Here is a 23,633-nt window from a genome sequence, read left to right on the forward strand (position 1 = left end):
CATATGTTGCCGTGTTATTTCCCGTGAAAAATTGACTTGCCTTTGCATGTGTGTACATGATAAAATGGACTCATATTTATATTAGTATGTTATTAGATCCGATCATTTGCAAAATACAGTGCATATGTTTGTCACTGGATTTGCATAAAAATTGTGGCGCAAATAATCCGATTACAATTCCGCAGTAGTTATGGTAAATAAAGTAAAAACTTTTTGCCCGGAACTGTAGAGCAGTTGTTATAAGATAGTAACTAGATGCCCCCTCACATGGCGGCATGTACAATAAAAATTATTTCAGGTCAACTAAATCTTTGTCTTTAGTCGGTCTTTCACTGGTGGATTATCTGATAAGCCTGTGCGTCAATGATAACACCGAGGGATTAATAACAAAGGTTGCTGTTTACTTAATCCCTGACGATGAAAACAAACCAACACGTAAATAGGTCGGTCATTGCGCTACAACGTACGTGCTGAAGTCAGTGTTGTCGTCCTCATGGCACCATCGTTCATTCTGCCAGCTTCTTGCATCTCACACAGATACTAAAATAGTCTACCTCAACAAGAACTGTGGCATCCCAGAAGGGACATTGTCGCCTTGTTGTATTGTCTCGTTTTAACTGATTTTAACACGTTTTGCTTGTTTTTTCGAGTGCGACGAGCGACAACGCGACAATGTCCCGTCTAGGTTTCCTTAGGAAGCAGTAAAGATGCATTTCACACTTCATGGGTTGAAGAATATTTTAGCCAGAGTCAAGGACGTAGACAAAAGGTTAAAAACGAAATCGATTAGAAAAAGAAATGCATACTTTAAATTTATAGGAAAATTGTGTGATATTAGTTTTATCAAACGTTTCGATCGGGGTATACATATATATGACGTCAAAGTGTTAATATATCCAGTATTGTATCGGTGAACCGTCAGAATATCTGACCAAATGCAGAACTCTGTAACAGTGGTATACAAAGTACTCGAGGTACCTACTCTATAGGCTATACCCTATTCATTACGGCCGATGTACCCGTATACGCTGCTGACGTCCTATGAATGTTCCATTATGTATTGGAGAAAACACGCTTACGAGGTTTTGGTAGACAGAGCATGCCCTGGGGGTCGGGAAAAACCAAGGGCGCGAAGCCCAGGGCATGCTCTGTCTACCAAAACCGAGGGAAAGTGTTTTTCCATACTTATAAACCGAAAAAAGAAACTTCAAAAAACATTTATCAACATTTTTATGTTTCGAACATACTTTCCATGAACCTTAGGAAACGCGCGTAAAATATCTGTTGCTGGCGTTTGGATCTTGAAATGGACATTCTGAAAAACAACGTGGCCCACAACACCTCTGTAGCCTTGTGGTACACTTACTGGGCTACAGATATGGAGGTTGCGAGTTCGATTCTCAGGAATATAAAGAAAACATTTGTCATTTGATTTTACATTTCATTACAGGTTTCAATCTGAACGGAAGTTACATTAATAAAATACCCAGGACATTATATAAAATCCCAGGGATATTATAGCAAATATGACTAGAATATCCTATAAAATTCCAGGGATATTATATAAAATCCCAGGGACATTACAACGTCCCTGTTTATGAGATTTAACCCGACTGGAAAGTAAAACCTCACAATAGGTTTTAATGCCTATAGAAAGAAGTCTCTTACTTAATAGCGATCCCAATGAATAGGTTTATAAGTAGAATATATGTTGAGGGGGTCGTGGACCTTAGCAATGGCTGCATGTCTGAGAAAGGGGTGGACTTTCTTGGAAGAAGGAACACTGGTGACAATCGCCACCCGTAAAGCAGATAGTGTAGGACCCGCTGTGAATGGTCTACCCTTGCGTAGCTAGGAAGTAAGACACAATAACACAAGGTCAACAGAGCAAACAGGCAGCTGCGAAACATCAAAGACGCATTTCAGAACTTTGTAGCAGCGGTAACTGTCGTCACCGACACGTTACACAATTCCATATCTGATAGCACTGCAAGGTCTCTCTCTCTCTCTCTCTCTCTCTCTCTCTCTCTGGCTCTCTCTCTCTCTGGCTCTCTCTCTGGCTCTCTCTGGCTCTCTCTCTCTCTTGCTCTCTCTGGCTCTCTCTCTCTCTGGCTCTCTCTCTCTCCGGCTCTCTCTGTCTGGCTCTCTCTCTGGCTCTCTCTCTCTCTGGCTCTCTCTCTCTGGCTCTCTCTCTGGCTCTCTCTCTCTCTGGCTCTCTCTCTGGCTCTCTCTCTCTCTGGCTCTCTCTCTCTCTCTGGCTCTCTCTCTCTCGCATGATGACATGAATAGTAGCATCATAATTAGTAGTAGTAACAGACATAGTAGTGGTGGTAGTTTTGTTTTTGTTTGTTTGTTTGTTGTTTAACGCCGCACTCAGCATTACTCCAGCTATATGACGGCGGTATATAAATAATCGACTCTGGACCAGACAATCCAGTGATTGATATCATGAGCATCGATCCACGCAATTGGGATGCGATGACATGTAATTACCAAGTCAGTGGTTTAGCGTGTTTTGAAGCAGTGACAGGAAACAATAGCTCACAAAAAACTGCAGCTCTCTCCCCATCCGCACTCCCCCACCCACCCCCCCACCCCCCAGCCCCACCCCCACCCCCCAATATTAGCTGGTCGCTCCCTGAGGCGGTGGTTCTTATCTGACTAGAAATCACAATGCGCACACGCAAAGGTACAGTAACATTTGGAATAAATTAAGTCATTATCAAGACAAAATGATATAGTAGCTATATATAGCGATATGGTTTTAGTGCTCCTTAATCTTGGGGAGATCGATGTCTTTGTCAACATAGTGAGTGAGTGAGTTACAATTTAAGGTCACATCGGCAATATTTCAGCCATATCGTGACGAGTTGTCAACATAGAAATCCAGTCGTACCAAGACAGCCTGGGCAAAGCAGCAATCCATGTCGGTACACATAGTGCAAGGTCCGACATTTTAACCACTCAATCCTCATTTTGGTCGCACAGTCGGAAGATTGTAAAGAAGACTTTCGGAAACTCGGAATTATCAACACATTTAAAAACACATTGAAAAGAAATCATATACATGCCATTAAAAGACTACTTCTACTTGCAGATAGTGGTACTGTAACACTGAAGCCACCATGTGTCAGTGTCTCTCCATCCTTGGCCGGATCCTCATCGGCATCCTCAGCCTCATCTTCACGGTGAGTGAGTGAGTGAGTGAGTGAGTGAGTGTGTGTGTGTGTGGGAGAGTGAGTGAGTGGGAGAGTGAGTGAGTGGGAGAGTGAGTGAGTGGGAGAGTGAGTGGGTGAGTGAGTGAGTGGGTGAGTGGGTGAGTGAGTGAGTGAGTGAGTGAGTGGGAGAGTGAGTGAGTGAGTGAGTGGGTGAGTGAGTGGGAGAGAGAGTGAGTGAGTGAGTGGGTGAGTGAGTGGGAGAGTGGGAGAGTGTGTGAGTGAGTGAGTGAGTGAGTGGGAGAGTGAGTGAGTGAGTGAGTGGGAGAGTGAGTGAGTGGGTGAGTGAGTGAGTGAGTGAGTGAGTGAGTGAGTGAGTGAGTGAGTGAGTGGGAGAGTGGGAGAGTGAGTGAGTGAGTGAGTGAGTGAGTGTGTGAGTGAGTGAGTGGGAGAGTGAGTGAGTGTGTGAGTGAGTGAGTGTGTGAGTGAGTGAGTGGGAGAGTGAATGGGAGAGAGAGTGAGTGAGTGAGTGGGTGAGTGAGTGGGAGAGTGGGAGAGTGTGTGCGTGAGTGAGTGAGTGAGTGAGTGGGAGAGAGAGTGAGTGAGTGAGTGGGTGAGTGAGTGGGAGAGTGTGTGAGTGAGTGAGTGAGTGAGTGGGAGAGTGAGTGAGTGGGTGAGTGAGTGAGTGGAAGAGTGAGTGAGTGGGTGAGTGAGTGAGTGGGAGAGTGAGTGAGTGGGAGAGTGAGTGAGTGGGTGAGTGAGTGAGTGGGTGAGTGAGTGAGTGAGTGAGTGAGTGAGTGAGTGGGTGAGTGAGTGGGTGAGTGAGTGAGTGGGTGAGTGAGTGAGTGAGTGGGAGAGCGGGTGAGTGAGTGCGTGGGAGAGTGAGTGAGTGAGTGAGTGAGTGGGAGAGTGAGTGAGTGAGTGGGTGAGTGAGTGAGTGGGTGAGTGAGTGAGTGAGTGGGTGAGTGAGTGAGTGAGTGAGTGAGTGTGTGAGTGAGTGAGTGGGAGAGTGGGTGAGTGAGTGGGAGAGTGAGTGAGTGGGTGAGTGAGTGAGTGGGTGAGTGAGTGAGTGGGAGAGTGAGTGAGTGAGTGAGTGGGTGAGTGAGTGCGTGGGAGAGTGAGTGAGTGAGTGATTGGGAGAGTGATTGGGTGGGAGAGTGAGTGAGTGGGTGAGTGAGTGCGTGGGAGAGTGAGTGAGTGAGTGATTGGGAAAGTGATTGGGTGGGAGAGTGAGTGAGTGGGTGAGTGAGTGAGTGAGTGGGTGAGTGAGTGAGTGAGTGAGTGGGTGAGTGAGTGAGTGCGTGGGAGAGTGAGTGAGTCAGTGAGTGAGTGGGAGAGTGAGTGAGTGGGAGAGTGAGTGAGTGGGAGAGTGAGTGAGTGAGTGGGTGAATGGTTGAGTGGGAGAGTGAGTGAGTGAGTGAGTGAGTGAGTGAGTGAGTGAAAAGTTTCATATAGACTACCCGTTTGGTAAAACCTACGCGGATTGGCGTGGTCATGACAAAAAAAATATTATCAGGACGAAGAATGGATCCAAACTCCTGATCCTGACACGGCATGACGCAGCTCCGCATAAGTCTCCAGCGACTTAGAGCACTTGACCACCCTAGGGCCTACGTACTATCCGTTTTCGATGACATCAACTACATGCCAACGTGTCTACAAGTTTATCTTATTATTATTTCAGGTTTATAATATTTAAGATTTTTAATCTCTTGGGCTGGATTATTTGCTGTGCGTATAATTTATCAAGCCCATCTCAATGATCTTCAAACCCAACTCACTCACTCACTCACTACTATCATCGGTCATGAGAACAACACGTCCATGTTGCCATCATGAAAACAAACGATACAAAAAGTTGGTCGTTCACACTTCTCATGTCTCCGTGGTGTAGTGGTAGAGCGTCCGCCCGGAGAGCGGAAGGTCCGGGGTTCGATCCCCGGACGCGTCATACCAAAAGACGTTAATAGATGGTACTTGTTGTTACCCTGTATGGCGCTCAGCATTACGGGGCTAAAACAAGGACTGGTCGGCTCGGAGTCAGTAAACTGTGTCTGAGTGGGGTATTCTTGTTAAACTGCGGCATGGTATCTCAGTGACCTAGCACTATAAATCGGCATCAGTCCGGACTAGTACAAGCAGCCACACAAACACACACACATACATGCACGTCGATATATAAGTGCAATAATCTTGGACGTGACGTTAAACCCCATTTCACCTCACCGCACCTCAATTCACCATATCACATACAAGGACATGTGGCAGCTTTGGTATTTAATATGTTTTGAACACTGTGATTGTATTTTTTGTACAATAATAAACATGTTAGCTGTGATACTTATTCTGTCATTTTGGTAGGTCAATGTCCGGAGGGAATTGTAGAAAGGAAATGAGTTGTGATATAAAAGTGATATTACTCAGACTTTTTTCTTGTAGATGGGAAGATTTTATTGAACACAGCTGTGGGTTATAATGAAAGATCTGCTCAGCACCATACCTGTAATTGTTGGTTGCACCAATCTGGTTCTCGCGGCTATTGTCCCACCAGCTGACACACTGTCAGATAATTCAAATTAGAGGTCACGATACACCTCCCTCACTTATCAACATAAAAGATAGATTCACAATAAACCGCAAAGAACAATGAGGTTTATTGCACAATAAAACATTGTTCTATCATGACATCATTTCTGGAGATTTGAACATGCTCACGGAAAATTGAAGACGTCGTAAATTGGATGACGTTATTTTTTAGAGGGAAGTGTCTATGTTGAGTTGTTCCCCATAGTTGTCCCCCCCCCCCCCCCCCCCCCCTCACACACACACACACTCACACCTTTTTCTTTAACTTTCCTCACTCTGTTTCAGATCATAGGCGTGGCTCTCTTGGCCGCTGGGGTCATGGTCAAGGTACAAGCGCCATTCGTATCCGGGCTCTTCGACACCGCGCTGAAAATAGTTCAAGCACAGGCCGACGCGCTTACAAGTAGTTCAAATACTTTCCCAGAAATAAACCTGGACGAGGTGATTGGCGGTCTGGCTATAGCCTTCATTGTCCTTGGGCTTGTTATGATGGTTATCGGGATCTTCGGCCTCGTGGGAGCTTGCTGTATGATCAAGTGCATGGTCATCTGTGTGAGTAGAGACAGTGTTGACTAATAATAATAATAATAATAATAATAATAATAATAATAATAACTTTGCAGTGTGCACACAGCTGTTTAAGTTCATAACTCCGTATAAACACGAAAAACGAAGAAATTAGTTTTTATAAATAAATATGTCAATAGTTTATACTTAAATTTTCGTTGTGTTCATGGAAATTCCTACATTCTGATTAGCTGAATTGGTCACGTGTTATTGCATTCATTTCCCAATGAATGTAAAAAATTAAGCCACGCCCACCGCGGCGCACTACTTTCATTACTGCGGAATGTCGGGGAATCCCAATATTACAGTCGAGGGAACTCCCTTTCTGCTCACGTGTATCGTCATGCACAGGACATTTAGCGACTTTCATGCATATTCATTGTCCAAACTACCCTTTGAAACCGAAGGTCGAGAATGAATGAAACAGCAAACGTGCAGGCTCGCTCGCCTGATTTTTTCCCGCTCGCCTCGGTTCAACTTTCATGTCTTCGGGTTTCGTTTCTAACTAGCATTTCTCCAACTGTGTTTTACCGTAATCAGGGAAGTAATGTTTGAATCACGCAGTAAAGGACCATGTTATTTGAAACAGCGCCTTTTCTCGGACATATTTCTTCCGGTTCGTTACAGTCTGACTGTTGCAGTTCTTTTCGCCTCTTGCCTTAATTGACAGGTCCAATGAACATTGTTTTAATCCCACTCTCCGTTGATTGGCTCCTGACTGTGTAGGCGTGTCCAGTTATGTGCATAAATTAAACGATCACCTGATTTATGTCACGTAACTGTATGTATTCCTACACCTGGAATGTTTATCAATGTCGTCATTTTTGTCTGTTTTGATATATGCAACTGTTTTGGGTTAAACTATTGTAGATAAAACATGTTTTACGTTGTCGAAGTTATGTACGTAAAACATACATCAGTGTATGCACATGTTTATATTTCGCAGTTACAACATGTCAACTAAGTTACAATTTGTGAGAGGAATATGATGTTCACACAGCTGACTTTAACAGCTCTGATAATGTTCCACGTGTTTGCTCACAGTACATGGTGATAGTCGGTCTACTGTTTGTCAGTCAACTGGCCCTGGTCCTCATCCTGGTCCTCAACAGAGGTCTGGTAAGTAATGATTCTCCCCTTATAAATCTATATATGTACGTCACAGAAACTTGTTAAACCTCCTGGATGTTCCTCCTCTTCAACCCTCACAATTACACAACAGATACACTTCAGAGGTGTCAATTCTGTGGGGTAGCCTAGTGGTTAAAGCGTTACCTCATCATACCGAAGACCCGGGTACAATGTGGGAAGCCCATTTCTGGTGTCGCCGTGATATTGATGGAATATTGCTAAAAGCGGCGTAAAACCATACTCACTTGGTATATCATTATGTTGTTCATATATTAGGCAGTATTTTGTTCGCTAATAATTACGGTTTGCATGAAGCTGTCAATTAAGGAAATATCACTACACAGTTCTTCCACTGCACACGGTTAAGAGTGGCGACGTGTGCTATCACGTTTTAATCGATTTGCGAAAAAAAGATTTGCGTCTTTTTTATATTTAAATTTGTCCTGCAGATTCTTGACTACCCCCGAAACGGTCTGAAGACGACACTACAGAAGGAGTTTCAGGGCCTCGATGGAAAAGATGTGACGTCACTAACCTTCAATTTGGTGATGACGCAGGTAAGTGACAGGTTGTATAATTATATAGAGAGCATCAACTGATGACGCAGGTAAGTGACAGGTTGTATAATTATATAGAGAGTATCAACTGATGACGAAGGTAAGTGACAGGTTGTATAATTATATAGAGAGTATCAACTGATGACGCAGGTAAGTGACAGGTTGTATAATTATATAGAGAGCATCAACTGATGACGCAGGTAAGTGACAGGTTGTTTAATTATATAGAGAGTATCAACTGATGACGAAGGTAAGTGACAGGTTGTATAATTATATAGAGAGTATCAACTGATGACGCAGGTAAGTGACAGGTTTAATTATATAGAGAGTATCAACTGATGACGCAGGTAAGTGACAGGTTGTATAATTATATAGAGAGTATCAACTGATGACGCAGGCAAGTGACAGGTTGTTTAATTATATAGAGAGAATCAATTCATCTTGCAAATGTGGCGACCGTAGTTACATATTAGTTTCTTTAATCCTATATAATGGTTATTTGGAATTTAGATGAATACAAGTTTTCCCTTAACTAAACTCGTTTTTGATAGCGCTTACCAAACAATTAGAACACGTCACCAAACTATATCCCTCAAACAAAATTTTGAAAACAAATATGCATTGCTGTCACTGATATTTATTTTTGGTTAGGTCTAAACGTAGGTTATTTTGTCATAATACCACACAAATCTTTAAAAGTGCGAATAATTATTTCAAATTTCGTTTTACTGCTGGATTCAATATGTTATATCCTTGAACCACATGCTAATTATTTGGGCATCATTCGAGTGGAACTTTAATAGAAAACCTTGAAAATAATGAAAATTAGTTTATTGAATGACAAAAAAAAGTCAACATGGCAATATTTCAGCAATTCTGCGAATTTTCTGTGATAGAATTTCTTTACATCCTTTCGCGATCGCCGAATCGCCGAATTCTTCTTGGACTTACCTGTCGGAGCTGCAACCAAACGATACAAGAATTGCTTTTAGTTTTACCTGACATAGCTTTGGAGCAACACTAGTAATTTGTGTTGGTAGTCGCATTGATGACATGCTTAACGTCTACATCAACTGCGACCGCCTACGTGGTCTTATACTAGAGCGTCCGCCCGGAGAGCGGAATGTCGGGGGTTCGATCCCCGGCCGCGTCATACCAAAATACGTTAAATGAAGGTACTTGTTGTTACCCTGCCTGGCGCTCGGCTTTAAGGGACTAAAACAAGGACTGGTCCGCTCGGAGTCAGAAAACTGTGTCTGAGTTTGGCATTCATGTTAACCTGCAGTGTGATATCTCAGTGGGCTAGCGCTATATAATCGGCATTAGTCCGGACTAGTACAAGCAGCCACACATGCACACACACGTGCATGCACGTCGCTATATAAGTGTAATATTCTTGAAAGCGACGTTAAGCCCGATTTCACGTCTCCTCCGTATCAACTGATCGTGTGCAATGTGTATGCGCCTGTCATCTGACTTTAATTACGTACCCCGGTGACGGTGGGGTAGCCTAGTGGTTAAAGCGTTCGCTCGTCACGCACATGACCCGGGTTCGAGACCCCACATGGATACAATGAAGCCCATTGCTGGTGTCCCCCGTCGTGATATTGCTGGAATATTGCTAAAAACGGCGTAAAACCATACTCACTCACTCTTTTTATAATATGCTTCTTTGTTTTCACACTCGACTGTTTGGGTCAGTGGACAGAAGTTCTGTTTCACCTCAGTGGACGGACAATAACTCGCTCCTGCTGTGGTCACTCTTGTCCTCGCCACTTGCAACAGAACCACGAAATATCGCGATGATTAATTAACGAAAATGGCTACATGTTGTCTAATACTTACAAAGTGAAAACAAGCCATTCCGCGTCCGGTTATAACCCGGGTCGTCTCATTGTTAGAGCTTCACCATGCATGACTGGCTTCTCCACGGCTCAGTGTAATCCGTGTGGTCACTGACCCGTATAAATGTTTGGGAGAGACTATCTATGTACATAGGGGTGTCTGGGGGGTACAACTTCAAATTGAGATTCATAGCATTGTACATGCATGTATTTAATTCAAATTCTTCGTAATGGGATAAGATTAAAATAAAGATTTTTTTTCACAATTAAGGAATGAAAGTAAAATCAGATGGTTTGACAATATAGCTATTAATAGCAGATAATAGATTCAATTTTAATTTCGTGCACCCCTGTTCGCAGTAAAATGGATTGATCCACATGCCAACATGTCTAACTTACAAAGTAACTCATCACTGACTATACATGGGTTGTCTCATAGCTACTGTTTACCTGTTTAAAAAAAATAGACGGAGCGAGTTGATACCCCGCCGATATACATACTACTTACAGTAATGAAAAACATTTCAAAGCGCGCTTTTCAAGAAATGTCAATTGTTTTTGCGATAAACATCATCATTTAGATTTGATCACGTGGTTACTATGGGTTAGGAATTGAAAGTCAGGTGACTTTGAGCGGTTATTTTTTGCAGTGACCTTGGTCAATAGCACTTTAAACACTATGTGTGCAGTATTTTTTCAGTTCGTGCTGATGATGTACGAGCGCTGCAGATGTGTGCTAACTATAGTCACCTTACCCATCAGTCTGATTGTAACCACGTTATCAAATCTCAGTGATGTTTATCGCTAAGAAAATTGTTATTTCTTTAAATGTGCATTTTGCATATTAACACACATGCTGTTATCTTCGTTAAGTAATCATCGCAATATTTCGTGATTCTGTTTCAAGTGGCGAGGTCTACAGGAACCAGCTTGGGAACATCGACGTTCTACATCCCCATTTACTCCGACCGTTTATTCATGATACAGAATGCATTTTTAAAGCCATTAAATGAATAAAGAACTAGAACACGTGATCACAAAAAAGTAAATGGGCATGCTAACATTCATGTAATGTACTATAGTTCGGGATGCTATGTTGATCCCTCAGATCGTGATTTCAGCTGGAGTGTTGTGGCATTGACAACAACAAAGACTTCGCGGAGGCGACGAAGTGGCAAGCAAATTATGGAACGATGTCTACACACATGTACACGGCACCTATTGCCTGCTGTAAGACAGGGGAGTTCACAGCCCCGACTACAGGAGATGCCTGTGCAAGAACTCCTGACGCTTCAAACAGCAACTTTAACCAGGTAATCGATCTGTGTGTGTGTGTGTGTGTGTGTGTGTGTGTGTGTGTGTGTGTGTGTGTGTGTGTGTGTGTGTGTGTGTGTGTGAAGGGTGTACTGATACACGATGTGTGTCTGGGTCGTGAATGAGGTGTGTAGGGTGTACTGATACACTATGTGTGTCTGTGTCGTGGATGATGTGTGTAGGGTGTACTGATACACTATGTGTGTCTGTGTCGTGGATGATGTGTGTAGGGTGTACTGATACACTATGTGTGTCTGTGTCGTGGATGACGTGTGTAGGGTGTACTGATACACTATGTATGTCTGTGTCGTGGATGATGTGTGTAGGGTGTACTGATACACTATGTGTGTCTGTGTCGTGGATGATGTGTGTAGGGTGTACTGATACACTATGTGTGTCTGTGTCGTGGATGATGTGTGTAGGGCGTACTGATACACTATGTGTGTCTGTGTCGTGGATGATGTGTGTAGGGTGTACTGATACACTATGTGTGTTTGTGTCGTGGATGATGTGTGTAGGGTGTACTGATACACTATGTGTGTCTGTGTCGTGGATGATGTGTGTAGGGCGTACTGATACATTATGTGTGTATGTGTCGTGGATGATGTGTGTAGGGTGTACTGATACACTATGTGTGTCTGTGTCGTGGATGATGTGTGTAGGGTGTACTGATACACTATGTGTGTATGTGTCGTGGATGATGTGTGTACTGATACACTATGTGTGTCTGTGTCGTGGATGATGTGTGTAGGGTGTACTGATACACTATGTGTGTCTGTGTCGTGGATGATGTGTGTAGGGTGTACTGATACACTATGTATGTATGTGTCGTGGATGATGTGTGTACTGATACACTATGTATGTATGTGTCGTGGATGATGTGTGTACTGATACACTATGTGTGTCTGTGCCGTGGATTATGTGTGTAGGGCGTACTGATACACTATGTGTGTATGCGTCGTGAATGATGTGTGTAGGGTGTACTGATACACTATGTGTGTATGTGTCGTGGATGATGTGTGTAGGGCGTACTGATACACTATGTGTGTCTGTGTCGTGGATGATGTGTGCTGGGTGTACTGATACACTATGTGTGTCTGTGTAGTGGATGATGTGTGTTGGGTGTACTGATACACTATGTGTGTCTGTGTCGTGGATGATGTGTGTAGGGCGTACTGATACACTGTGTGTGTCTGTGTCGTGGATGATGTGTGTAGGGTGTACTGATACACGATGTGTGTCTGTGTCGTGGATGATGTGTGTAGGGCGTACTGATACATTATGTGTGTCTGTGTCGTGGATGATGTGTGTAGGGCGTACTGATACACTGTGTGTGTCTGTGTCGTGGATGATGTGTGTAGGGCGTACTGATACATTATGTGTGTATGTGTCGTGGATGATGTGTGTAGGGCGTACTGATACACTGTGTGTGTCTGTGTCGTGGATGATGTGTGTAGGGTGTACTGATACACGATGTGTGTCTGTGTCGTGGATGATGTGTGTAGGGCGTACTGATACATTATGTGTGTCTGTGTCGTGGATGATGTGTGTAGGGCGTACTGATTCACGATGTGTGTCTGTGTCGTGGATGATGTGTGTAGGGCGTACTGATACATTATGTGTGTATGTGTCGTGGATGATGTGTGTAGGGCATACTGATACACTATGTGTGTCTGTGTCGTGGATGATGTGTGCTGGGTGTACTGATACACTATGTGTGTCTGTGTAGTGGATGATGTGTGTTGGGTGTACTGATACACTATGTGTGTCTGTGTCGTGGATGATGTGTGTAGGGTGTACTGATACACTATGTGTGTATGTGTCGTGGATGATGTGTGTACTGATACACTATGTGTGTCTGTGTCGTGGATGATGTGTGTAGGGTGTACTGATACACTATGTGTGTATGTGTCGTGGATGATGTGTGTTGGGTGTACTGATACACTATGTGTGTCTGTGTCGTGGATGATGTGTGTAGGGCGTACTGATACACTATGTGTGTCTGTGTCGTGGATGATGTGTGTAGGGTGTACTGATACACTATGTGTGTTTGTGTCGTGGATGATGTGTGTAGGGTGTACTGATACACTATGTGTGTATGTGTCGTGGATGATGTGTGTAGGGTGTACTGATACACTATGTGTGTCTGTGTCGTGGATGATGTGTGTAGGGTGTACTGATACTCTATGTGTGTCTGTGTCGTGGATGATGTGTGTAGGGCGTACTGATACACTATGTGTGTCTGTGTCGTGGATGATGTGTGTAGGGTGTACTGATACACTATGTGTGTATGTGTCGTGGATGATGTGTGTAGGGCGTACTGATACACTATGTGTGTATGTGTCGTGGATGATGTGTGTAGGGTGTACTGATACACTATGTGTGTCTGTGTCGTGGATGATGTGTGTAGGGTGTACTGATACTCTATGTGTGTCTGTGTCGTGGATGATGTGTGTAGGGCGTACTGATACACTATGTGTGTCTGTGTCGTGGATGATGTGTGTAGGGTGTACTGATACACTATGTGTGTATGTGTCGTGGATGATGTGTGTAGGGCGTACTGATACACTATGTGTGTATGTGTCGTGGATGATGTGTGTACTGATACACTATGTGTGTATGTGTCGTGGATGATGTGTGTAGGGCGTACTGATACACTATGTGTGTCTGTGTCGTGGATGATGTGTGTAGGGCGTACTGATACACTATGTGTGTTTGTGTCGTTGAGGAAACCCCTGATGACGAAGGAGGAGTTCCTGTAGGGTGCATTGAATTGCATTGCATCTACGAAGTAAAATGATTAATAAGTTGTGATAACTCTTTAAATAGGAAGCTGGTTATGTAATAGCATCAAATAGCATTCTCATTAGTGAAAGGAATATTGAAACATCCGTCTTTTCTGAAGGATGCTTTCATACAAATGCGACAAAATCATTTTCGAATCAAAGGAAAGCCCATTTTGTTACTGATAAATCACATTTGTGTCTGCCTCCACATGTCTGCCATAATTACTTTTGAAAGCCCTGCTGATGCGGGTGATTAAACAATTGTGGAGCAACCCCATGTTAAGTGTTGTCACTGCGTCTGACTGTGTTTCTGTCTCCCTAGGGATGCTTTGACACTCTCCTGGACTTCATCTTTAAAGGCGACACCTTCATCATCTTCGCCTGTGCTGATGTTGGTGGTTTGGTGAGTACAACCATTCAGGTGTGCTGATGTTGGTGGTTTGGTGAGTACAACCATTCAGGTGTGCTGATGTTGGTGGTTTGGTGAGTAATCATTCAGGTGTGCCGGACTTGACGGAGGGCATGTCGTTGCTTATGATAGGATCAGACACACCAACAGTCTGTGACAAGTACTCACAACATGTGAACCAACACAGGCCTTGATTCTGGAACACTGATGAAAGATATCTTCGACTCCTTGACTTTAGGACATAGTCAACGTGTTCATGTCATAACAAAGCCTATGAATGTGACACACATATCATACTTTAACTTGCTTGCTTCACTTCATGTCGAGTGCGACATCGGGGCCTCTGGATGAAAGAGACCTTCCCAAACCGCAAGAACAAATAAGGGTTTGGTTCCATAAGATAATTGCAACAGAAATTTGGCTTTCCTTTGTGACGGATATGACACTATAAAGTACATGCGTATTTTCTAGATCAAAATCATATCCAGATTAGACTTTACTTGACGACACATGGAAGTAGTAACTTCAACAAGACCCACGAAAGTCCAGGATATAGTTGATCTTCAGCTACGCATGCATGTCGTAAGAGGCGACTATGCTTGTCGTAAGAGGCGACTATGCATGTCGTAAGAGGCGACTATGCTTGTCGTAAGAGGCACCTATGCATGTCCTAAGAGGCAACTGTGCTTGTCCTAAGAGGCGACTATGCATGTCGTAAGAGGCGACTATGCATGTCCTAAGAGGCGACTGTACTTTTCGTAAGAGGCGACTATGCATGTCGTAAGAGGCGACTATGCTTGTCATAAGAGGCGACTATGCTTGTCGTAAAAGGCGACTATACTTGTCGTAGGAGGCGATTATGCTTGTCGTAAGAGGCGACTATGCTTGTCGTAAGAGGCGACTATGCTTGTCGTAAAAGGCGACTATGCTTGTCGTAAGAGGCGACTATGCATGTCGTAAGAGGCGACTATGCATGTCGTAAGAGGCGACTATGCATGTCGTAAGAGGCGACTATGCTTGTCGTAAGAGGCGACTATGCTTGTCATAAGAGGCGACTATGCTTGTCGTAAAAGGCGACTATACTTGTCGTAGGAGGCGACTATGCTTGTCGTAAGAGGCGACTATGCTTGTCGTAAGAGGCGACTATGCTTGTCGTAAGAGGCGACTATGCATGTCGTAAGAGGCGACTATGCTTGTCGTAAGAGGCGACTATGCATGTCGTAAGAGGCGACTATGCTTGTCGTAAGAGGCGCCTATGCATGTCGTAAGAGGCGACTATGCATGTCGTAAGAGGCGCCTATTCATGTCGTAAGAGGCGACTAAGCATGTCGTAAGAGGCCACTATGCATGTCGTAAGGGGCGCCTATGCTTGTCGTAAAAGGCGCCTATGCTTGTCCTAAGAGGCGACTGTGCATGTCGTAAGAGGCGCCTATGCATTTCGTAAGAGGCGCCTATGCATGTCGTAAGAGGCGACTATGCATGTCCTAAGAGGCGACTGTACTTTTCGTAAGAGGCGACTATGCATGTCGTAAGAGGCGACTATGCTTGTCATAAGAGGCGACTATGCTTGTCGTAAAAGGCGACTATACTTGTCGTAGGAGGCGACTATGCTTGTCGTAAGAGGCGACTATGCTTGTCATAAGAGGCGACTATGCTTGTCGTAAAAGGCGACTATACTTGTCGTAGGAGGCGACTATGCTTGTCGTAAGAGGCGACTATGCTTGTCGTAAGAGGCGACTATGCTTGTCGTAAGAGGCGACTATGCATGTCGTAAGAGGCGACTATGCTTGTCGTAAGAGGCGACTATGCATGTCGTAAGAGGCGACTATGCTTGTCGTAAGAGGCGCCTATGCATGTCGTAAGAGGCGACTATGCATGTCGTAAGAGGCGCCTATTCATGTCGTAAGAGGCGACTAAGCATGTCGTAAGAGGCCACTATGCTTGTCGTAAGGGGCGCCTATGCTTGTCGTAAAAGGCGCCTATGCTTGTCCTAAGAGGCGACTGTGCATGTCGTAAGAGGCGCCTATGCATTTCGTAAGAGGCGCCTATGCATGTCGTAAGAGGCGACTATGCATGTCCTAAGAGGCGACTGTACTTTTCGTAAGAGGCGACTATGCATGTCGTAAGAGGCGACTATGCTTGTCATAAGAGGCGACTATGCTTGTCGTAAAAGGCGACTATACTTGTCGTAGGAGGCGACTATGCTTGTCGTAAGAGGCGACTATGCTTGTCGTAAGAGGCGACTATGCTTGTCGTAAAAGGCGACTATGCTTGTCGTAAGAGGCGACTATGCATGTCGTAAGAGGCGACTATGCATGTCGTAAGAGGCGACTATGCATGTCGTAAGAGGCGACTATGCTTGTCGTAAGAGGCGACTATGCTTGTCATAAGAGGCGACTATGCTTGTCGTAAAAGGCGACTATACTTGTCGTAGGAGGCGACTATGCTTGTCGTAAGAGGCGACTATGCTTGTCGTAAGAGGCGACTATGCTTGTCGTAAGAGGCGACTATGCATGTCGTAAGAGGCGACTATGCTTGTCGTAAGAGGCGACTATGCTTGTCGTAAGAGGCGACTATGCTTGTCGTAAGAGGCGCCTATGCATGTCGTAAGAGGCGACTATGCATGTCGTAAGAGGCGCCTATTCTTGTCGTAAGAGGCGACTAAGCATGTCGTAAGAGGCCACTATGCATGTCGTAAGGGGCGCCTATGCTTGTCGTAAAAGGCGCCTATGCTTGTCCTAAGAGGCGACTGTGCATGTCGTAAGAGGCGCCTATGCATTTCGTAAGAGGCGCCTATGCATGTCGTAAGAGGCGACTATGCATGTCGTAAGAGGCGACTATGCTTGTCGTAAGAAGCGACTATGCGTGTCGTAAGAGGCGCCTATGCATGTCGTAAGAGGCGACTATGCATGTCGTAAGAGGCGACTATGCTTGTATTAAGAGGCAACTAACGGGATCGGGTGGTCAGGCTCGTTGACTTGATTGATGGATGGTCGCGATGTAAATCACTGGTCACTGATTATCTGGTCTGGACTCGATTATCCACATCCCATCGTCTTTAAACAACAAACCAACAAAGCAGTCAACAACTTTGTCATGTGCCTTTTTTTTAGAGTTGATGTGATATAATACCGGAGTAAACACCTAGTCGAGTTTTGTTGATAAATGAAAGTCTAAGCTATGCTGTTTGTTTGTTTGTTTATTTTTGTTTAACGCCGCACAAAGCAATATTCCATCTTTATGACGGCGGTCTGTAAATCATCGTGTCTGGACCAGGTAATCAAGTGATTGACCACATGAGCAACGATCCACGCAATTGGGATACGATGACATGTTTCAACCAAGTAAGCGAGCCTTACCACCCGATCCCGTTAGTTGCCTCTTACGACAAGCAGCTATGTAATTCCATGTTATCAGAAACTCACAAAGCTAAATCTCTTAAATGAAAGGGCGTTGCATGTCATACACTTCTGATGTTGTTTCCTTGAATCTCGTTCCAGTTCCTTCTGACGTTCTTCTCGGCTGTGATCCTCTATGAGATCGTCAAGAAGGACAACAAAGTAGGACCTTAGGAGGTGAGTAGAGAGGTGGGGCATAGGTGGGAGGAGAGGTGGGGCATAGGTGGGAGGAGAGGTGGGGCACGGGTGGGTGGAGAGGTGGGGCATAGGTGGGAGGAGAGGTGGGGCATAGGTGGGAGGAGAGGTGGGGCATAGGTGGGAGGAGAGGTGGGGCATAGGTGATAGGAGAGGTGGGGCATAGGTTGGAGGAGAGGTGGGGCATAGGTGGGTGGAGAGATGGGGCATAGATGGGAAGAGAGGTGGGGCATATGTGGGAGAAGAGGTGGGGCATAGATGGGAGGAGAGGTTGGGCATATATGGGAAGAGAGTTGGGGCATAGATAGGAAGAGAGTTGGGGCATAGATGGGTTGAGAGGTGGGGCATAGATGGGTGGAGAGGTGGGGCATAGATGGGTGGAGAGGTTGGGCATAGATGGGAAGAGAGTTGGGGCATAGAGGGGAAGAGAGGGGGGGGGGGGGGGCGCATAGATGGGAGGAGAGGTTGGGCATAGATGGGTGGAGAGATGGGGCATGGGTGGAGAGATGGGGCATAGATGGGAAGAGAGGTTGGGCATATGTGGGAGAAGAGGTGGTGCATAGAGGGGAGGAGAGGTTGGGCATATATGGGGAGAGAGTTGGGGCATAGATGGGAAGAGAGTTGGGGCATAGATGGGTGGAGAGGTGGGGCATAGATGGGTGGAGAGGTGGGGCATAGACGGGTGGAGAGGTTAGGCATAGATGGGAAGAGAGGTTGGGCATAGATGGGAAGAGAGGTGGGGCATAGATGGGTGGAGAGGTGGGGCATAGATGGGAAGAGAGTTGGGGCATAGATGGGAAGATAGGTGGGGCATAGATGGGTATAGAGGTTGGGCATAGATGGGAAGAGAGGTGGGGCATATGTGGGTGGAGAGGTGGGACATATGTGGGAGAAGAGGTGGGACATATGTGGGAAGAGAGATGGGGCATAGATGGGAATAGAGTTGGGGCATAGATTGGAAGAGAGGTGGGGCATAGATGGGTGGAGAGGTGGGGCATAGATGGGAAGAGAGTTGGGGCATAGATGGGAAGAGAGTTGGGGCATAGATGGGTGGAGAGGTTGGGCATAGATGGGTGGAGAGGTTGGGCATAGATCGTAAGAGGGTTGGGGCATAGATTGGAAGAGAGGTGGGGCATAGATGGGTGGAGAGGTTGGGCATAGATGGGAAGAGAGTTTGGGCATAGATGGGAAGATAGGTGGGGCATAGATGGGTGGAGAGGTTGGGCAAAGATGGGTGGAGAGGTGGGGCATAGATGGTAAGAGAGTTGGGGCATAGATTGGAAGAGAGGTGAGGCATAGATGGGTGGAGAGTTGGGGCATAGATGGGAAGAGAGGTGGGGCATAGATGGGAGGAGAGACTGGGCATAGATGGGTGGAGAGGTGGGGCATAGATGGTAAGAGAGTTGGGGCATAGATGGGAAGAGAGGTGGGGCATAGATGGGTGGAGAGTTGGGGCATAGATGGGAAGAGAGTTGGGGCATAGATGGGTTGAGAGTTGGGGCATAGATGGGAAGAGAGGTGGGGCATAGATGGGTGGAGAGGTGGGGTATCGATGGGTGGAGAGGTGGGGCATAGATGGGAAGAGAGGTGGGGCATAGATGGGTGGAGAGGTGGGGCATAGATGGGAAGAGAGTTGGGGCATAGATGGGTGGAGAGGTGGGGCATAGATGGGAAGAGAGTTGGGGCATAGATTGGAAGAGAGGTGGGGCATAGATGGGTGGAGAGTTGGGGCATAGATGGGAAGAGAGGTGGGGCATAGATGGGAAGAGCGGTGGGGCATAGATTGGAAGAGAGGTGGGGCATAGATGGGTGGAGAGGTGGGGCATAGATGGGAAGAGAGGGGCATAGATGGGTGGAGAGGTTGGGCATAGATCGTAAGAGAGTTGGGGCATAGATTGGAAGAGAGGTGGGGCATAGATGGGTGGAGAGGTTGGGCATAGATGGGAAGAGAGTTTGGGCATAGATGGGAAGATAGGTGGGGCATAGATGGGTGGAGAGGTTGGGCAAAGATAGGTGGAGAGGTGGGGCATAGATGGTAAGAGAGTTGGGGCATAGATTGGCAGAGAGGTGGGGCATAGATGGGTGGAGAGTTGGGGCATAGATGGGAAGAGAGGTGGGGCATAGATGGGAGGAGAGACTGGGCATAGATGGGTGGAGAGGTGGGGCATAGATGGTAAGAGAGTTGGGGCATAGATGGGAAGAGAGGTGGGGCATAGATGGGAAAAGAGTTGGGGCATAGATGGGTTGAGAGTTCGGGCATAGATGGGAAGAGAGTTGGGGCATAGATGGGTTGAGAGGTGGGGCATAGATGGGTATAGAGGTTGGGCATATGTGGGTGGAGAGGTGGGACATATGTGGGAGAAGAGGTGGGACATATGTGGGAAGAGAGTTGGGGCATAGATGGGAATAGAGTTGGGGCATAGATTGGAAGAGAGGTGGGGCATAGATTGGTGGAGAGGTGGGGCATAGATGGGAAGAGAGTTGGGGCATAGATGGGAAGATAGGTGGGGCATAGATGGGTGGAGAGGTTGGGCATAGATGGGAAGAGAGTTGGGGCATAGATTGGAAGAGAGGTGGGGCATAGATGGGTGGAGAGGTGGGGCATAGATGGGAAGAGAGTTGGGGCATAGATGGGAAGATAGGTGGGGCATAGATGGGTGGAGAGGTTGGGCATAGATCGTAAGAGAGTTGGGGCATAGATTGGAAGAGAGGTGGGGCATAGATGGGTGGAGAGGTGGGGCATAGATGGGAAGAGAGTTGGGGCATAGATGGGAAGATAGGTGGGGCATAGATGGGTGGAGAGGTTTGGCATAGATGGGTGGAGAGGTGGGGCATAGATGGTAAGAGAGTTGGGGCATAGATTGGAAGAGAGGTGGGGCATAGATGGGTGGAGAGTTGGGGCATAGATGGGAAGAGAGGTGGGGCATAGATGGGAGGAGAGACTGGGCATAGATTGGTGGAGAGGTGGGGCATAGATGGTAAGAGAGTTGGGGCATAGATTGGAAGAGAGGTGGGGTATAGATGGGTGGAGAGTTGGGGCATAGATGGGAAGAGAGGTGGGGCATAGATTGGAAGAGAGGTGGGGCATAGATGGGTGGAGAGGTGGGGCATAGATGGGAAGAGAGTTGGGGCATAGATGGGTTGAGAGTTGGGGCATAGATGGGAAGAGAGGTGGGGCATAGATGGGTGGAGAGGTGGGGTATAGATTGGTGGAGAGTTGGGGCATAGATGGGAAGAGAGGTGGGGCATAGATGGGTGGAGAGGTGGGGCATAGATGGGAAGAGAGTTGGGGCATAGATGGGTTGAGAGTTGGGGCATAGATGGGAAGAGAGGTTGGGCATAGATGGGTGGAGAGGTGGGGCATAGATGGGAAGAGAGGTGGGGCATAGATGGGTGGAGAGGTGGGGTATAGATGGGAAGAGTTTGGGCATAGAGGGGAAGAGAGGTGGGGCATAGATGGGTGGAGAGGTGGGGCATAGATGGGAAGAGAGTTGGGGCATAGATGGAAAGAGAGGTGGGGGATAGATGGGTATAGAGGTTGGGCATAGATGGGAAGAGAGTTGGGGCATAGATGGAAAGAGAGGTGGGGTATAGGTGGGAGGAGAGGTAGGGCATAGATGGAAAGAGAGGTGGGGTATAGGTGGATGGAGAGTTGGGGCATGTGTGGGAGGGGTGTGTGGGGCATAGATGGATGGAGAGGTGGGGGATGGGTTGGATGGAGAGGTGGGGCATGTGTGGGAGGGTGGTGTGGGGCAGACGTGGATGGAGAGGTGGGGGATGGGTTGGAGGGGTGTGTGGGGCAGGTGTGGGAGGGTGGTGTGGGGCAGACGTGGATGGAGAGGTGGGGGATGGGTTGGAGGGGTGTGTGGGGCAGGTGTGGGAGGGTGGTGTGGGGCATAGGAGGGATGGGTGGGGGGGAATAGGTGAGCCGTAAGGAGGGAGAAATGTTAGCAGCTCACGTGAACAAATAACGTGTTTGTTATTCCAGACTGGATGCATATGTTGTATTTACGCCATCACTAATATACTGATACATATTTCAGATTCTTCAATGGAGTGTGGTGTATCTGTGATCTCAAGACGCTCAACGTGGTTGTTCGATACAATTCCTCCACTGACTCTCGTGGAGAGAATGTTGTTGTAGTTTTCCTGTATATAGTGCTAAACCGTTTGCTGTAAATAGTGCTACTTGTCTGATGTACATTAAATTCAAAACCAATGGTCATCAGGACATTTTATTTGTATAAAGGCAAATTGAACCATTGTACAACACACGTTGACATCATATACATTTGATATATGAATGACCAAATGTATACTTTCTTTTGTTGAGGACACGTACATACATCATGGCATCATTGTTTGATACACTGTAATGGACAGAGTCTTTTGGTGAATTTTCCTTGTTTACAATGCAGCTATAATTAAAGATATATACCAACACACCTTTCTAAAAAGAATCTGTAGAATGCACAATATTCGTATTTTTTATCAATTTTGATTTGTCGCAAAATAGCTACCACGTAAATTGAACTGATCACGCAAACATTGTCAATTTGCAATTTTGAGATAATTTGAGGTAAAATATAACATTCTTGAGATGCGAATAATAATCCGATGGTTAGCAATATGTATACAATCAAATAAATCCAAGTTGTTCTGATAAATATCGTTTACTATTAAAATATAATAACTTGGTATCCATTTCGACAAGCCGAATGGACGCTCGTCACATTTTGGATTGAAAAGAAAATTCTTATCAAGAAAAGTGTTCTTACGCTGTGAATGTGATTTCAGGGCTTCGAATTCCATTCAACAAGTGTTTGTTGTCAGCAACAATGTAGCAGAAATTCGTGTTACAATCTTTTATTTGATAATAATATTTTGTTCTTTTTCATAAGACTGTGTTCATATTATAGATATGGTGAATTTTGTCATTCAATTTGATTTTTTCTGGGTTTTTTTACCACACCTAAGCGCACATAGTTGGACACTAACTGATGCCTTATAGTTTAATGTTTGTTAAAATAGTTTGGAAGGACTATGATATTGTAAGTATGTCAATATGCATACGCTCACCCTCGATACATCGGTGCAAGAAGAGAAATGTGAAGGATGTTAAAGCTACTGATCCGAAGTCACAAGACACAACCTAGTGTGTCTGATGTCTTGACACAGCCTAATGTGTCTGATGTCTTGACACAACCTAGTGTGTCTGATGTCTTGACACAGCCTAGTGTCTGATGTCTTGACACAACCTAGTGTGTCTGATGTCTTGACACAGCCTAGTGTGTCTGATGTCTTGACACAGCCTAGTGTCTGATGTCTTGACACAGCCTAGTGTCTGATGTCTTGACACAGCCTAGTGTGTCTGATGTCTTGACACAGCCTAGTGTCTGATGTCTTGACACAGCCTAGTGTCTGATGTCTTGACACCGCCTAGTGTGTCTGATGTCTTGACACAGCCTAGTGTGTCTGATGTCTTGACACCGCCTAGTGTGTCTGATGTTGTTTGGAATCTATGATGACACCTGACTATCCTCCAGTGGAGACCGGAAGTAGTATTGATGCTGTTTACAGGAACAACCCTTTGTTGACAGAAATGAAATAAAATCATGTTATTTGTTCCGTTAATTGTTTTCTCGTGACTTCGCAGACATATTCATCTAAGCATGAGCATGACAACAACAA

At 45.7% G+C, this 23,633-nt stretch overlaps 1 protein-coding gene across 1 annotated transcript in view; it reads left to right on the top strand.

The window, feature by feature from the left end:
• Positions 1-23,570, top strand: part of LOC124121818 (tetraspanin-1-like) — a 31,210-nt gene extending 7,640 nt beyond the window's left edge. The window contains exons 2-9 of the mRNA XM_046484895.2: positions 3,098-3,188; positions 6,027-6,293; positions 7,353-7,427; positions 7,889-7,996; positions 10,962-11,153; positions 14,263-14,343; positions 17,850-17,924; positions 21,986-23,570. Coding sequence (XP_046340851.2) covers positions 3,126-3,188; positions 6,027-6,293; positions 7,353-7,427; positions 7,889-7,996; positions 10,962-11,153; positions 14,263-14,343; positions 17,850-17,921 — 858 coding nt within the window. The 5' untranslated portion in view covers positions 3,098-3,125 and the 3' untranslated portion in view covers positions 17,922-17,924; positions 21,986-23,570. The remainder of the gene's footprint in view (positions 1-3,097; positions 3,189-6,026; positions 6,294-7,352; positions 7,428-7,888; positions 7,997-10,961; positions 11,154-14,262; positions 14,344-17,849; positions 17,925-21,985) is intronic.
• The last annotated feature ends 63 nt before the right edge of the window (positions 23,571-23,633 follow it).

Source organism: Haliotis rufescens, unplaced genomic scaffold (genome assembly GCF_023055435.1).
Source record: "Haliotis rufescens isolate VD_foot unplaced genomic scaffold, xgHalRufe1.0.p SCAF_10, whole genome shotgun sequence".
NCBI classification, from domain to species: Eukaryota; Metazoa; Mollusca; class Gastropoda; order Lepetellida; family Haliotidae; genus Haliotis; species Haliotis rufescens.